Source organism: Salmo salar, chromosome 22, assembly GCF_965601325.2.
Source record: "Salmo salar chromosome 22, fSalSal1, whole genome shotgun sequence".
NCBI classification, from domain to species: domain Eukaryota; kingdom Metazoa; phylum Chordata; class Actinopteri; order Salmoniformes; family Salmonidae; genus Salmo; species Salmo salar.
In genome coordinates, this window is record NC_138312.1 from 30,148,214 (window position 1) to 30,162,378 (window position 14,165).

The window sequence follows — 14,165 nt, forward strand, 5'->3', positions numbered from 1 at the left end:
ATAGAGAAGGTCTGTTTTTTTATAGCTCAATGGTCTGGGTGTTCAAAGTTGACTTTCTCTACCTCTTGCACAGTTTAGCTCTCCCAGCCTCTGTCAAGTATGGCTCAAAAAGAGATGGTGTCAGGTGTGATAATGTTCTTGTTCTCAATTAGAATAAACTTATAACCACAGAAATAAAACAATATGATGTGCTCTGTCCTGTTTATGCGGTAGGGATTTGTAAATAATTTTGAGATTTTACCGGACTTTAAGTGAAAATTGTCTTACAAACCTGAGCCATGAAAATACACTATTTGTCACTAATGCATTTCTACAGCATAAGACCTTGGCTTTGTGTCTTTACTGGTGAAGGATGGAGAGTTTAACAAGCATCAGGTATTTGTATTTTAAAAAAAACCTTTATTTAACTAGGCAAGTCAGTTAAGAACAAATTCTTATTTTCAATGACAGCCTAGGAACAGCAGGTTAACTGCCTTGTTCAGGGGCAGAACGACAGATTTGTACCTTGTCAGCTCAGGGATTCAAACTTGCAACCTTTCAATTACTAGCCCAACGCTCTAACCACTAGGCTACCCTGCCGCCACACGGTATCTGCCACACTGCCGCCACACGGTATCTCAGATAGGGGGGGAGTGAGACCTAAGAGGGTTTTATAAATAAGCTTCAACCAGGGGGTCTTGCAACAGGTATACAGAGATGACCAGTTTACAGAGTGCAGTGATGTGTCCTATAAGGAGCATTGGTGGCAAATCTGATGGCTGAATGGTAAAAAACATCTAGCCACTCGAGAGCACCCTTAGCTGCCAATCTATAAATTACGTCTCTGTAATCTAGCATGGGTAGGTTGGTCATCTGAATCAGGGTAAATTTTGCAGCTGGGGTGAAAGAGGAGGGATTACGATAGAGGAAACCAAGTCTAGATTTAACTTTAGCCTGCAGATTTGATATGTGCTGAGAGAAGGACAGTGTACCGTCTAGCCATACTCCCAAGTACTTGTATGAGGTAACTACCTCAAGCTCTAAACCCTCAGAGGTAGTAATCACACCGGTGGGGAGAGGGGCATTCTTCTTACCAAACCACATGACCTTTGTTTTAAAGGTGTTCAGAACAAGGTTAAGGGCAGAGAAAGCTTGTTGGACACTAAGAAAGCTTTGTTGTAGCATGTTTAACACAAAATTCGGGGAGGGGCCAGCTGAGTATAAGACTGTATCATCTGCATATAAATGGATGAGAGCGCTTTCTACTGCCTGAGCTATGTTGTTGATGTAAATTGAGAATAAAACATGGGGCCTAGAATTGAGCCTTGGGGTACTCCCTTGGTGACAGTTCCTGGCATGGCACGGGGTGAGGCATCGGTTGAGGATAGAAGCCTTGTGAGTTCTACCACTTACAAAGAAGCATAAGTCAGTGGGTTACCCCACTGGCCTTTTATACTCGGATGAGGAGAGAGACAATGGGAACAGACAGAGATTGCACACATCTCAGACTACTGTGTCATGGGTCAGCACAAAGATTTACTGTAATCAGCAGTTTTCTAATAACAATGTTGACAGGGTGCCTTCTGTGCCTAATTGAAAATATCAGCTATTTATAGATGCATTTTGCAAGAGTTTTCATAATCAAGAACTTTGCATGTAGTGAACTCCAAGGTGGACTACATCTGTGTCAAAACAATAGAGCCATGAACAGCTAGCTACTGTTTGACCAGTCTTAGTTGTAACAAAAATGCTTTATGCACCTGATATCGCTTTGAATTATATATGTGAATCAAGGTTATTATGGTTTTGTGTTTTTATTTTATTTTGTATTTATTTCTCCTGTTTTATTAAGACAGTATGCATATTTTCCCAGTTTTTTTGTTGTTGTCTGGCCTCCCATTAAATCGAGTTAAGGAGGAAACCAACAGCTTTGAAGCCTGAATGGAGGATGATTTATGTACGAAAAGGTCGCCGAGAGACAAAACTGTATCACCCGCTGGGCTGACTGCATCGACACCATAGACATGAAAACCAGTAGATCGTGATAGCGCTGACATCATCCACCTATTCCAATTGAAAATAGGCTTTCTAGGGTAGACCAGAGCTTTTGGTACCGCTAGGTTGCTACACAGTAGTCGACCAGCAGAGCTTGTGACTTCATGCTCCAGACAGACACTGGGGGTCTGGTCGACACCTAGAGGTAATACGACGTCAGGAAGAACTACGCCCTCTAGGGGTCTTGGCACTAATCGGGACATTTCCGGGGACAGCTCTAGCTGGGGACTGGCCACCAAAATTAGGGACTGTCCCCGGAAATAGGTGACGTCTGATCACCTTAATCTTAATGTGACTTCGATCTAAAAGGAATTGCTCTGAGACTAGTGCAAAAATATATATTTAAAATGAATAGCGCCGAGACTAGTACATGTAAGAAGAATCAAGTTAGCTCCTTAGCCAATTTCTCCTCCTGTGAGCTAGTGATAGCCTGTCACGCCCTGACCGTAGAGAGCCTTTTTATTTCTCTATTTGGTTAGGTCAGGGTGTGATTTGGGTGGGTATTCTAGATTATGTATATCTATGTATTTTTATTTCTATGTTGGCCTGATATGGTTCCCAATCAGAGGCAGCTGTCTTTCCTTGTCTCTGATTGGGGATCATATTTAGGCAGCCTTTTCCCACTGGGTTTTTGTGGGATCTTGTTTTGGTATAGCTGTTTTGAAGCCTGCAGAACTTTACGTTCGTTTTTGTATTTCGTTGTTTTGACGGTGTTCATTTTAATAAAGAGAAAATGTTCGCCTGCTACGCTACACCTTGGTCTCATCCTTCAGACGAACGTAACATAGCCAGTGATAGTGATGCACAAGCTAGGCCTATTTGAAACATCGCCATCTCCTGGCAGCTTTTACCCGATAGATTCAGTAGCTTGAAATTCCGTAAAAAGCTTGAAAACCCCATTCGATTTTATGCCTACTGTAAATTCCGGACTATAAGCCGCAACTTTTTTCCCAGGCTTTGAACCTTGCGGTTTAAACAATGACGCGGCTAATATATGGATTTTTCCCGCTTTCAATTTTTGTTTTCCAAAAAAAAACATTCTGTGACGTGCTCAGTTTTTTGGCGGCATGAAGCTTTCATTAGACCAATGAAATTGCCGAACGGGTTAAGGTCAAACAACTTTTTTGTTTACTGTTTAGATTAAATTGAGCGCTCTCAAACTTCCCATCATTCTGATTACGGTAGTCATTTTGTCACCCTCATCATGGCAAAGACACGGAGAAATGCATATGATGCAGCTTTCAAGTTGAAGGCGATTGATCTGGCTGTTGGAAAAGGAAATAGAGCTGCTGCACGGGAGCTTGGCCTTAATGATTAGATGATAAGACGTTGGAAACAGCAGCGTGAGGAATTGACTCATTGCAAAAAGACAACTAAAGCTTACTGCAAATTTTTTATTTTTTGTTACAAGCCGTGTTTTGTTAAAGCCTATTTTTTTTTTTTACAAGCCGTGTTTCGTTAAAGCTTATTTATTTTTGTTACAAGCCGTGTTTTGTTAAAGCCTGTGTAAAGTTCATTTGTTTCAATGTACCGGTAGGCACCTGCGGCTTATAGACATGTGCGGCTTATTTATGTTCAAAATAATAAAAAACATTGAATTCAGTGGGTGCGGCTTATATTCAGGTGCGCTTAATAATCCGGAAATTACGGTAATTATAAAAATGTTGGTGAAAAATAAATAAATGAACATACATGAGTGTTTTTCTTCTAGTTAGTTTTGGAATTAAATATACTAGTTTCAGTATAGTTTCGTTTTTCAAACGGATTTGTTAATTAATTTATTTCAGTTCAATAAATCATTTTAGTTTAACTTTAAGTTTACTATAATAACCGTGATGTGGACAAACTCAAATGGTGTGGCACTAGTTGTGGTTAGCTAGGTAGTGGGCTCTAACTTTGCTGCATGAAGAAAAAGCAAGATATTGGCCCTTCCACCAGCAGACAGGGGCGGAAATCCCGGGGGGGACGGGGGGGACACGACCCCCCCATCCTGGGAAAAATATGATTTGTCCCCCCCAATATATCACTGAAACATAACTATGTAATTTAAATAATATTAATAATACGCAATGAAAGCAATTGTGCTGATTATAGACACTTAATTGCTCGTTTTTAAGTTTCAAAAGATTGCGACCCCCCCACCCTTTGCCTCACAATGGTTTGATCCACTGCCAGTTCCTTAGCTTGCGAGGTAACGTAGAGGTCGTATCTACTGTCTGAAAGGCACTCAATGCACGTAACTGACGTGAGGTTAATCCAGTCAATCGCGCACACACACTAGCTGAATATGCAGAGCTAGCGCGCAAATATTAACTATTAAGCTAGCTAGTACCTATTCCATTTATGTGGCGTCGTCAAAGATGGAATCTTTGCTATCGTCAATTTATTCCAAGATCAGCATGCATGTAAGTTAGTGCTTCAAAGTCCCTGTGATAAGGTTAGCAATAAACTGAACAGAACTACACTCTCTTCAACCATTGTTTTAAATATATTTAATGGTCTCGTTGCAAAAGCTAAATTGTCGCAAGGGAACTTTTATTTATATATTTTATTACACCTTTATTTAATAACCCGGGTAGCAAAGATTATAGCAAACACCACTGAATTGGTGCTCGCTAGCTTTGCAAATTCAGCTATTGTTAGAAGCCAGCCAATATGAAACAAACGATTAAAATTACAAAAGGTTGCAGCATATGTTGTGTAAATGGTGAACTCATACAGCTGTCAACTCTTGTCACTGCAATCCGTTTCACATTTGCTAGCTACCTTTTAGATCGAAGCCCATATAGAATGATAGAAGATAAGATGATAGAAGCCCATCCCCTACTGTAAATAACCTACATACTGTGTGTGTGTAGCCAGCCAGCCAGGTAGAAAAATGGCAGAAAAATTAAAAAGACGGACATCAGAGTATTTTTCAGTACACCAATACGCAAAGTAAAAACCCTAGTAGCCTAATATCTCAAAGACTAGTTGATAAAATGTTCATAAGAAAGAAATGAAATTCTAATGGAAATGTTTCACAATGATGTCATTAGGCAGAGCAGGCAACAGATGGCACACAGACAGCAGAGTTGGGGACAGATATGCAGGGACAGACTGGCAGAGACAGGGAGTCTCAGGTAAGTTTGTTGAGTCTTTGTTTGGCAACATTATGAAAGGTTCTCAATTTTTTTAACTTGTAAAATAGGAACATAATTGGAAAATGCCATGGATACCCCCACTCTCAACTTAAACTGGTGACTGAACTAAGATTTGTTAAAGGCAATGGTATTGCTGTTGTGATTAGTTGTGTAGTTTTGGGTACCGGTAGTTAGGAGTACGGCAAACACCTTATTTCTTTCCTCAATATACATTTACCATATTAAACGTAGGCTATGTGTTACAGCACTACTTTTGGTGTCCCCCTCAGGAATTGCTCTTGAGAAAATGTAATGTAATTGTCCCCTCCAAAGTTGATATCAGATTTTCGCCCCTGCCTGCAGATACTATGAGATTGCCCAACCTGCAAAAAAAGAGATAAAAAGAGAGAAATTTTGAGAGAGATCTTATCTGACGTCACATGGTCTCATGGCTAGAAGTGGGTTGCAGGGAAATTAGGCCCCCACAAACGCTTCAGAGAGTAAAACGGGCGGCTAATTAGGGCATCCTCCAATTCCATAGTCCCTTTCTAATTCTGACCCTTCAAGCTTTGACTCTGTCCTTCCTGCTGCATCCTGGGATTGGCCTGGTGCAGCTGATCTGTTGATAAGATTATCCAGAGAACCCTGTTAAATCTTGGGCCACAGTTTAGGCCAGCAGATGGCCACTAACTGTGAGAAGGGTGCTGGTTATGAGGTGTAGTGCAGTGTTGGTTGTACAGTAGCAGGAAACAAGGGTAATGATACTAGTTCACCTCTCTTTCAGAATAGCTCCACCCTCTCTGCTCACCTGAGTGACAAGTCAGCCAGTCAGACCTTTGAGTAAGGAGTAAGAGGGTGATTGGATAAATGCACATCCAACTGCCCCTAGGACACAGAGTTCATGATTAACTACTTTAGTTCATCTGAGGGTGACTTGAGGTGGACGCTTGAATATGTGGATTCACATCTCACCAAAAAACGAAAAAAAAGTTTGTGAATTTGCACATGCACTCACACATGATGAAGGCGCAACAGCTCCTCTTCAACCTCAGGAGGCCTAAGAAATGTGGCTTTGCACCTAATACCCTCAAACTTTTACAGATGCACAATTGAGAGCATCCTGTTGGGCTGTATCACCGCCTGGTACGGCAACTGCAACCACAGGGCTCGCCAGAGGGTGGGTGTGGTCTGACCAATGCATCACCCGGAGCAAACTACCTGCCCTCCAGGACACCTACAGCAGCCGATGTCACAGGAAGGCCAAAAAGATAATCAAGGACAACAACCACCCGAGCCATTGCCTGTTCACCCCGCTATCATCCAGAAGGCGAGGTCAGAACAGGTGCATCAAAGCTCGGACCGAGACACTGAAAAACAGCTTCTATCTCAAGGCCATCAGACTGTTAAATAGCCATCACTAGCACATTAGAGGATGCTGCCAACATACATAGACTTGAAATCCCTGGCCACATCAATAAATGGAACACTAGTCACTTTAAATATGTTTACATATACTGTATTCTATTCTACTGTATCTTAGTCAATGCCACTCTGACATTAATCGTCCATATAGTTATATATTCTTAATTCCATTACTTTACTTAGTATTGGGTATATGTTGTGTATTGGGTATATGTTGTGAAATTGTTAGATATTACTGCACTGTCAGAGCTAGAAACACAAGCATTGCGCTACACCCACAATAACATCTGCTAAACACGTGTATGTGACCAATAACTTTGATTTGATTATACTGACCAGATACTCTGGTGCCTGCTCTACAATGAAAATAAATGTCTTCAAAAATGGAAGGGAATCCGGAGAAGCCTAGATCAGGTGGGACCATTCTAGCCAATGCGAGGTCAGATACGCGTGTGAACAACAGGAACGGTTTCCACTAGTTACTTCAGCCAAAGTCAAACTTGGCTATATCGTAAAAGTTCACGAAAAAACAAACATGCTAATCCATCAATGGTGTTAATTTAAGATTAGGCATAAGGTTAGCAGTGTGGTCAACGTTTAAAATCAAATTTTAAGAAAATCAAATTGTAGAAATAGGCGGGGTGTATGACTTTGTGGCTGTGGTAACTAGTGACGACCAGGCACAACTCCGAGTTTTTACTCAAAGTTGCCGGGATATCACGTGTCCTACTTACGTCAGTACACTCGTAACAACCCAAATATTGTGAAACGTGCGTTCGATCAAATAAACCAGTACATTTACTGTTAACCAAATTCGACACTCTCTCATTGACCTCCTTCACAAAAACTCCTCGCTATGGTGAGCAACAAACCTCTTCCTCTCGGTCAAAAGTCCCATCCGTCAAAGTGCAGCAAAGCCTGTAATGTCAATGAGTCTCACGAAACGAAGACAGCAATTTAGAAATGATCCAATTGTTTAGCTAACGAGATATATACATTCGGATGGTAAATGTATTTACTCTAGCAAATAGCTATTGTAGCAATATAGCTACTTAGTTAGACAATAAGTTCACATTTCTGGAATATTTCCAAAGATCTTTGTTTTGAAAAAAACGATTAGCTTGCTGGCTAGCGAAGTTGCCAGTGAAAACAACTGTATTCGGGACGTCGGAGAGAAACAAACTGTCAGCTACAGCAAGGTTATCAGTTGTTTCCTAGGCAAGACAAGTGCTACAACTTTCTGCATCTTCTCTTCGAGCTGAGACAGGCCTCAACCATGGCAGGTGGTAAGTACACAGACAGCAGCTCAGCTGAGTTTTATGCTGCATTCTTAACAAGGTGGGAAGGTGGTAATTATCAATTGTGACGTCGTAAATTCAAATTGGATGCATACTTTGAACTCATTGAAAAACGCCGATTGGTTAATGGCCAAGCTGCTTCATCCATAAACCAAAAGTGTGGCTATCATGCCTGTAAACAAATTAGTGTTCAAAAACCACATGAATAGATTGCTTTTTCTAAATCATGTTTTGTTGTTAAATTTAACTGCTGAAAATGCTGTTGAGGCTATTTCCTTAGGTGACGTCAGGGGTCAGCATGTGGGAGAAGTTGGAGCTCAGGGATGATATATGTGTTTCCCACTAGTAATATGGCGCGTTTAATGATCTTCAGGCCGGAAACTCGGAGCTCTAGAAAGAGAGGCCAGAGTTCCCGAGTTGGATGACGTTCAAATAGATTTTTCTCAGCTGGAGCTCGTTTTTTTCCAGAGTTCCCAGTTACTAAAGCACATTTCATTTGTAGGCCTATCTGTACTAGCAAAAAATCTACTACTCACCGGGAGCCTCTTAGGATCCCTCACCGTTGACCCATCCTTAGCTTTCTTCACTGGTATAGCATAGGACACTGTTATGTGAATTTCGTTATCAATGTTCATAAACTTCAATTAATCTACTCAGTCTGCAACCCAGATTTTGTAAGATTCTGGTTGAATGAAACAGACAAGAGTCACAATAGTCAAAATGTTTATTCACGAGGGTACTCTGAAGTCCATAATACAAAGACATCCATTTTATACCTGGCTCCTTACTTAGGCACCTACCTTCACACAAACAGTAGATATCCTACGCACATACATACACACGAACAATAGGTTAGTTGTATCCTTCTCCAGAGTTCTCACCCCTGTGTATCACTACCCAGCCAACAGTTCCATTCCCCCGAGATTAGAGAAGCCTTGAGAAGTACTCCCTGTCCTATCATAAGTTTCTCAGAGTTCTAGCTAGGTCGAGTCAAACACAGTTTTAATTGTTCTCGGTATTTTCTTCGGCACACACATACACACACATTTATCTCCCTCCCAGTCCAACCTAGTTGGACTTATGTTTAATACTTTAATTATTCCTTATACATGCTACATAAACTATAATCCCTAATGGTTACGTTTCAGGGTAGAATTATTTAATCATTATCTTTAAACATATAAATTATTTTATCAGACACTGTACAACTCTGACTCTGGCAACCTCAACCTGCCTCTCCAGCACAGGACACTTGCACAATATACCGGTACTACTGTAATGTCACGGTACCAAAATGTCAATACTTATGATACCAACATTTTAGAATACCATAATACCGTTTCGTATGATACTGGCAAATTTTTCGGCCCGCTGGCACCTGTTATAAAATGTTTATAAAGTCAGTTTTGTTTTAAAATTCTGTAAAAAATTGTTAAGCAACAGCAACTAGTCTCTTGCATGCGCTGGTCCAATAATAATTAGCAATGGTGGCGAGGGTGGATGCAGACCTTGATCAGTCTTCTATTTTTACATTTCAATTATTTTTTTTTAACCTTCATTTAACTAGGCAAGTAAGTTAAGAACAAATTCTTATTTTTGTTCAGGGGCAGAAGGACAGATTTTTACCTTGTCAGCTTGGGATTCAATCAACAACGCTCTAACCACTAGGCTACCTGCCGCCCCATTTAATATATTGGAGCAGCGTGCAGAGCAAGCAAAGTTCATAGCATACATTGTATATAATTTCATCCCTGGTATAACCAAGAGCACATGGTGTATAGAGCGATTTCAGTGCCAACAGAAATTGTATTTGAATTCCATAATTCTGAATTTGTATTAGGATATTTACATTTACATTTAAGTCATTTAGCAGACGCTCTTATCCAGAGCGACTTACAAATTGGTGCATTCACCTTATGATATCCAGTGGAACAACCACTTTACAATAGTGCATCTAAATCATTTAGGGGGGGGGGGGGGGGGGGGTTAGAAGGATTACTTTATCCTATCCTAGGTATTCCTTAAAGAGGTGGGGTTTCAGGTGTCTCCGGAAGGTGCTGATTGACTCCACTGTCCTGGCGTCGTGAGGGAGCTTGTTCCACCATTGGGGTGCCAGAGCAGCGAACAGTTTTGACTGGGCTGAGCGGGAACTGTGCTTCCTCAGAGGTAGGTGGGCCAGCAGGCCAGAGGTGGATGAACGCAGTGCCCTTGTTTGGGTGTAGGGCCTGATCAGAGCCTGAAGGTACGGAGGTGCCGTTCCCCTCACAGCTCCGTAGGCAAGCACCATGGTCTTGTAGCGGATGCGAGCTTCGACTGGAAGCCAGTGGAGAGAGCGGAGGAGCGGGGTGACGTGAGAGAACTTGGGAAGGTTGAACACCAGAAGGGCTGCGGCGTTCTGGATGAGTTGTAGGGGTTTAATGGCACAGGCAGGGAGCCCAGCCAACAGCGAGTTGCAGTAATCCAGACGGGAGATGACAAGTGCCTGGATATTGAATTTGAATATAATATTTTTTTATTTGTAATGCACAAATTGAATCATTGAATTCATAAATTGATCTTGTATTTCATGTTTTGAAACTAAGTTGAGTGAATGTTGCATTCAGTTTTCAAATTAAATTTGAATATTTAAATTAAATATTTATGTATTCAGTTTCAGAATGGTAGATTTTGCAATCATTGTCTGTGTGGCAAGTTTACAAACTATAATTTCAAGTTTATCGAATTTTCATATATTCAACTTCTCAAATGCATTCACATTAAGTTTTAAAATTCAGTTCTCTAAATTCAGATTCCAAACAACATCTTTGCCACCCATGAAAGGTAGAGAAGAACAGATAGAATCAAACGCTTTCTGTGGTAAACGGAAGCTTCTGGGGCTTTCTGAAGCCAATGTGGCGTGTTGAATTTATTTTCTTCTTATGAATTTGGCTTTAGCATTCTAACCGTTTTGGCTATAAACTATTATGACCACATTCCTGAAAGCTAAGACTCTGGAACATGGACGTGCTTTCTGTTCCACCCTATGATGATCACAGGCCGTACTAGAAGGGAGTGTCACAAAAACAATTTGGCCTCCATAGGAATATAGTTGAATAGCAATGTCATAGACCTTCTAAGGATAGCTTTTCAGCTCCCTATTTAATCTTGCTCTTGTGACTGACTGGGTTCGAACCAGGTTTCCTGCATGTCACAAGACTGTGTTAGCACACTTAGCTAAAGCCCATAGGGATGCGTCGAGCAAGGTTACTCATCAAAAGAGCGTGGTTCATCGAACCACCTCAGTCACAGTTCACCCCACTTTGACCTCATACTCAGTGATCATGGCACCAATATACCCAACTGGGTTCGAATATCAGGCCTACTGCACAACAACACTTTCTGAGGCAAATAGAAGCAGAAGGATCTGTGCACCCCATTTAATGAGAGTGCAACAGAGGTGGTTTGGTGATCCATGCTTATGTAATGAGCAACCTTGCCAGAGACCTAAAGACTTGTGTTAGATTGATCGATGGGGTTCTAACCCAGGTCTCCTGGGTACCAGACAATGCAACTTTTCAGGTCTCAGACATGTTACTCATCACACGAGCGTGATCACCGAAACACCTGTGTTACACTTCACCCACCTTTGAGACCCATCCAAGTCACAGGACCAATGCCTAGGCTTTAGCTCAACAGTCTTGACCTAGTAAGTCACATGTTAACCTTATAATGACTACCCTTGCTGGAGACTTGAAACTAACACGTCTAACACAAACTAAAACATGTCAAACTAACATGTCTTCAGGTCTCAGGCAAGGTTCTCATCACATAAGCATGGATCCCCAAACTACGCTCTTTTGATGAGTAACCTTGTTGGATCTTAGTTATTAGTGTAGCAGATGGACATCTGTGAACCTCACTCATCAGCCTGAAGTGTCACCCCTTGCGCAATTAAATAATGCCTTTTTTAATAGCACGATGTGTTGGAATGCTTCCAGAGGGTGGTTAGAAGTCCTGAGTTCGAGTCTCCATATGAGCTGAATCAGGGGGGAGCAGTACTCACCAAGCAGGCAGCGTGAAGCCTTTACAATGGAGCCACTGGACCTGGATCTACAGTTGCACTTGTTCAACCACTGGGGTCTCTGGGGAGTGAGTTTAGGGGGTGAATGCTAATGGGGATCTGTGAATCTCACTCAGTGTCTCCCCTTGAGCAATTGAAGAAGGCCTTTTTCAATAGCACGGTGGGTTGGAACACTTCAGGTGGGTGGTCATGTGTGTTTGTGAGGCAGAGTTGGTATGAGCTGAATCAGGGGGAAGCTGTACTTGTTAAGCATTTACATTTTTGTAATTTAGCAGACACTCTTATCCATAACGACATACAGGAGTAATTAGGGTTAAGTGCCTTGCTCAAGGGCTCTTCAACAGATTTTTCACCTAATACGCTTGGGGATTCGAACCAGAAACCTTTCGGTTACTGGCCCAACAATCTTAACTGCTAGGCTACCTGCCGCCCTATAGCAAGCAGCGTGTCGTCATTTAAATGAATGACCTGAACTTATCCCTATAGGCTTTAGCTAAGTGTGCTAACACAGTCTTGTAAAATGCAGGAGACCTGGTTCGAACCCAGTCAGTCACAAGAGCAAGATTAAATATGGAGTGAAAAAGCTATCCTTAGAAGGGCTATAACAGGGCTATTCAACTACTTACTGTATATTCTTATGGGGGCCAAACTGTGGTTTTTGTGACACTCCCTTCTAACTTGGCCTGTGATCATCATAGAGGGAAACAGAAGGCACGTCCATGTTCCAGGGTCTTAGCAAAACGGTTCAAACGTTAGAGCCAAATTCATGGGAAGAAAATAAATTAAACATGCCACATCAGTTTCAGAAACCACCAGAAGCTTCTGTTTTATCACAGTAACAGTTTGATTCTATCTGTTCTCTTCTACCTTTCCTTGCTGGCAAAGTACCAGGATGTTGTCTCTGGTTTTGAATCTGAATTTAGAGAACTGAATTTGAAAACTGAATATGATAAGTTGAATATATGAAGCTTTGATAAACTTGAAATTATAGTTTGTAAACTTGATACACAGACAATGAATATCTACCATACTGAATATATAAATATTTAATTTTAGTATTAAAACTGAATGCAATATTCGCTCAATTCACTTTCAAATAATGAAATATAAGTTCAATTAATTCATTTTTATGATTTTTTTATTAAGAAAATGATATTCAAATTCAATATCCTAATACAAATGTGAAATTCTAGAATTCAAATACTATTTATGTTTACACTGAAATCGCTCCATACACAGGCCAGTCTGATAGGCTTTGCAAGTTCGCTGTCCCACAGCTTTGCAACATTCATGCTTGCAGCTTTACATAAAGGAAACGGCTTGTCTCTAGCTCAAACGTTAAAAAAATAATATGACTCCTATTACTGGAGCTACCTTTTTTTTTCCTGTGTGATTTTGCATGCATTTGATATAATTTCACAAACCATGTCACAGGCTGTTTTTAAACTAATCCCAGGCCTCTAATTATTGTTTTGACAACAGCGTTGTTCAGTTACCAAGCTATCTAACAACCTGGTAACTTGACAGTAGGTCAAGGCAAATTTGATTGGCACAGGAATGAAGGAAAATGATCTGCTACTCATGAGGTGTGCTTCAAAGGTAGGATTCATATAGGCCTAATGTAAGCCTAAACTATAAAACATCTATCTCTTTCTGGTGCTCCTTACATTCTGTTTGGTGCCTAATGTTTTTAAAGTTGGGAGCAGTGTGAATGGTTTGTGGGAGAGAGAGTGGTGTGTGTTTATGAGAGTGATGGAGAGAGTGTGTGTGTGTGTGTGTGTGTGTGTGTGTGTGTGTGTGTGTGTGTGTGTGTGTGTGTGTGTGTGTGTGTGTGTGTGTGTGTGTGTGTGTGTGTGTGTGTTAACTGAAGAGTAAAGGTTCCATGCAGTGCTTTCCCCATATTGACACAATGACATGCAGGTCATTAAGCATGAATATTTCCTTACTCTCATTCCTCCAGCAAAATCACAGGTAGGCCTTTGCAAATATGAGCAAATGAACCATTCTATGCAGTATTCTATTAAACAGTGTGCAGTTAAATTCAATATGTGTTGTATTGAGTAGAAGTGTGAATATCAGTGACAGGTGTTTTGTGTAGCACATGTGCATAACGTTTAGAAAACAGGTACAAGTGTCGGGGATGGGGTGAACAGGACATTAGGCCAATCTGGATTTTTTCCCCCCAACGGTATTTTGATACTACTCGGTATCATGATACTTGGCCTGGTA

At 41.0% G+C, this 14,165-nt stretch overlaps 1 protein-coding gene across 1 annotated transcript in view; it reads left to right on the top strand.

The window, feature by feature from the left end:
• Positions 1–7,321: 7,321 nt before the first annotated feature.
• Positions 7,322–14,165, top strand: part of LOC106583055 (AMP deaminase 2) — a 58,912-nt gene continuing 52,068 nt past the window's right edge. The window contains exon 1 of the mRNA XM_045705356.2: positions 7,322–7,864. Within this exon, the coding sequence (XP_045561312.1) occupies positions 7,855–7,864 (10 nt within the window). The 5' untranslated portion in view covers positions 7,322–7,854. The remainder of the gene's footprint in view (positions 7,865–14,165) is intronic.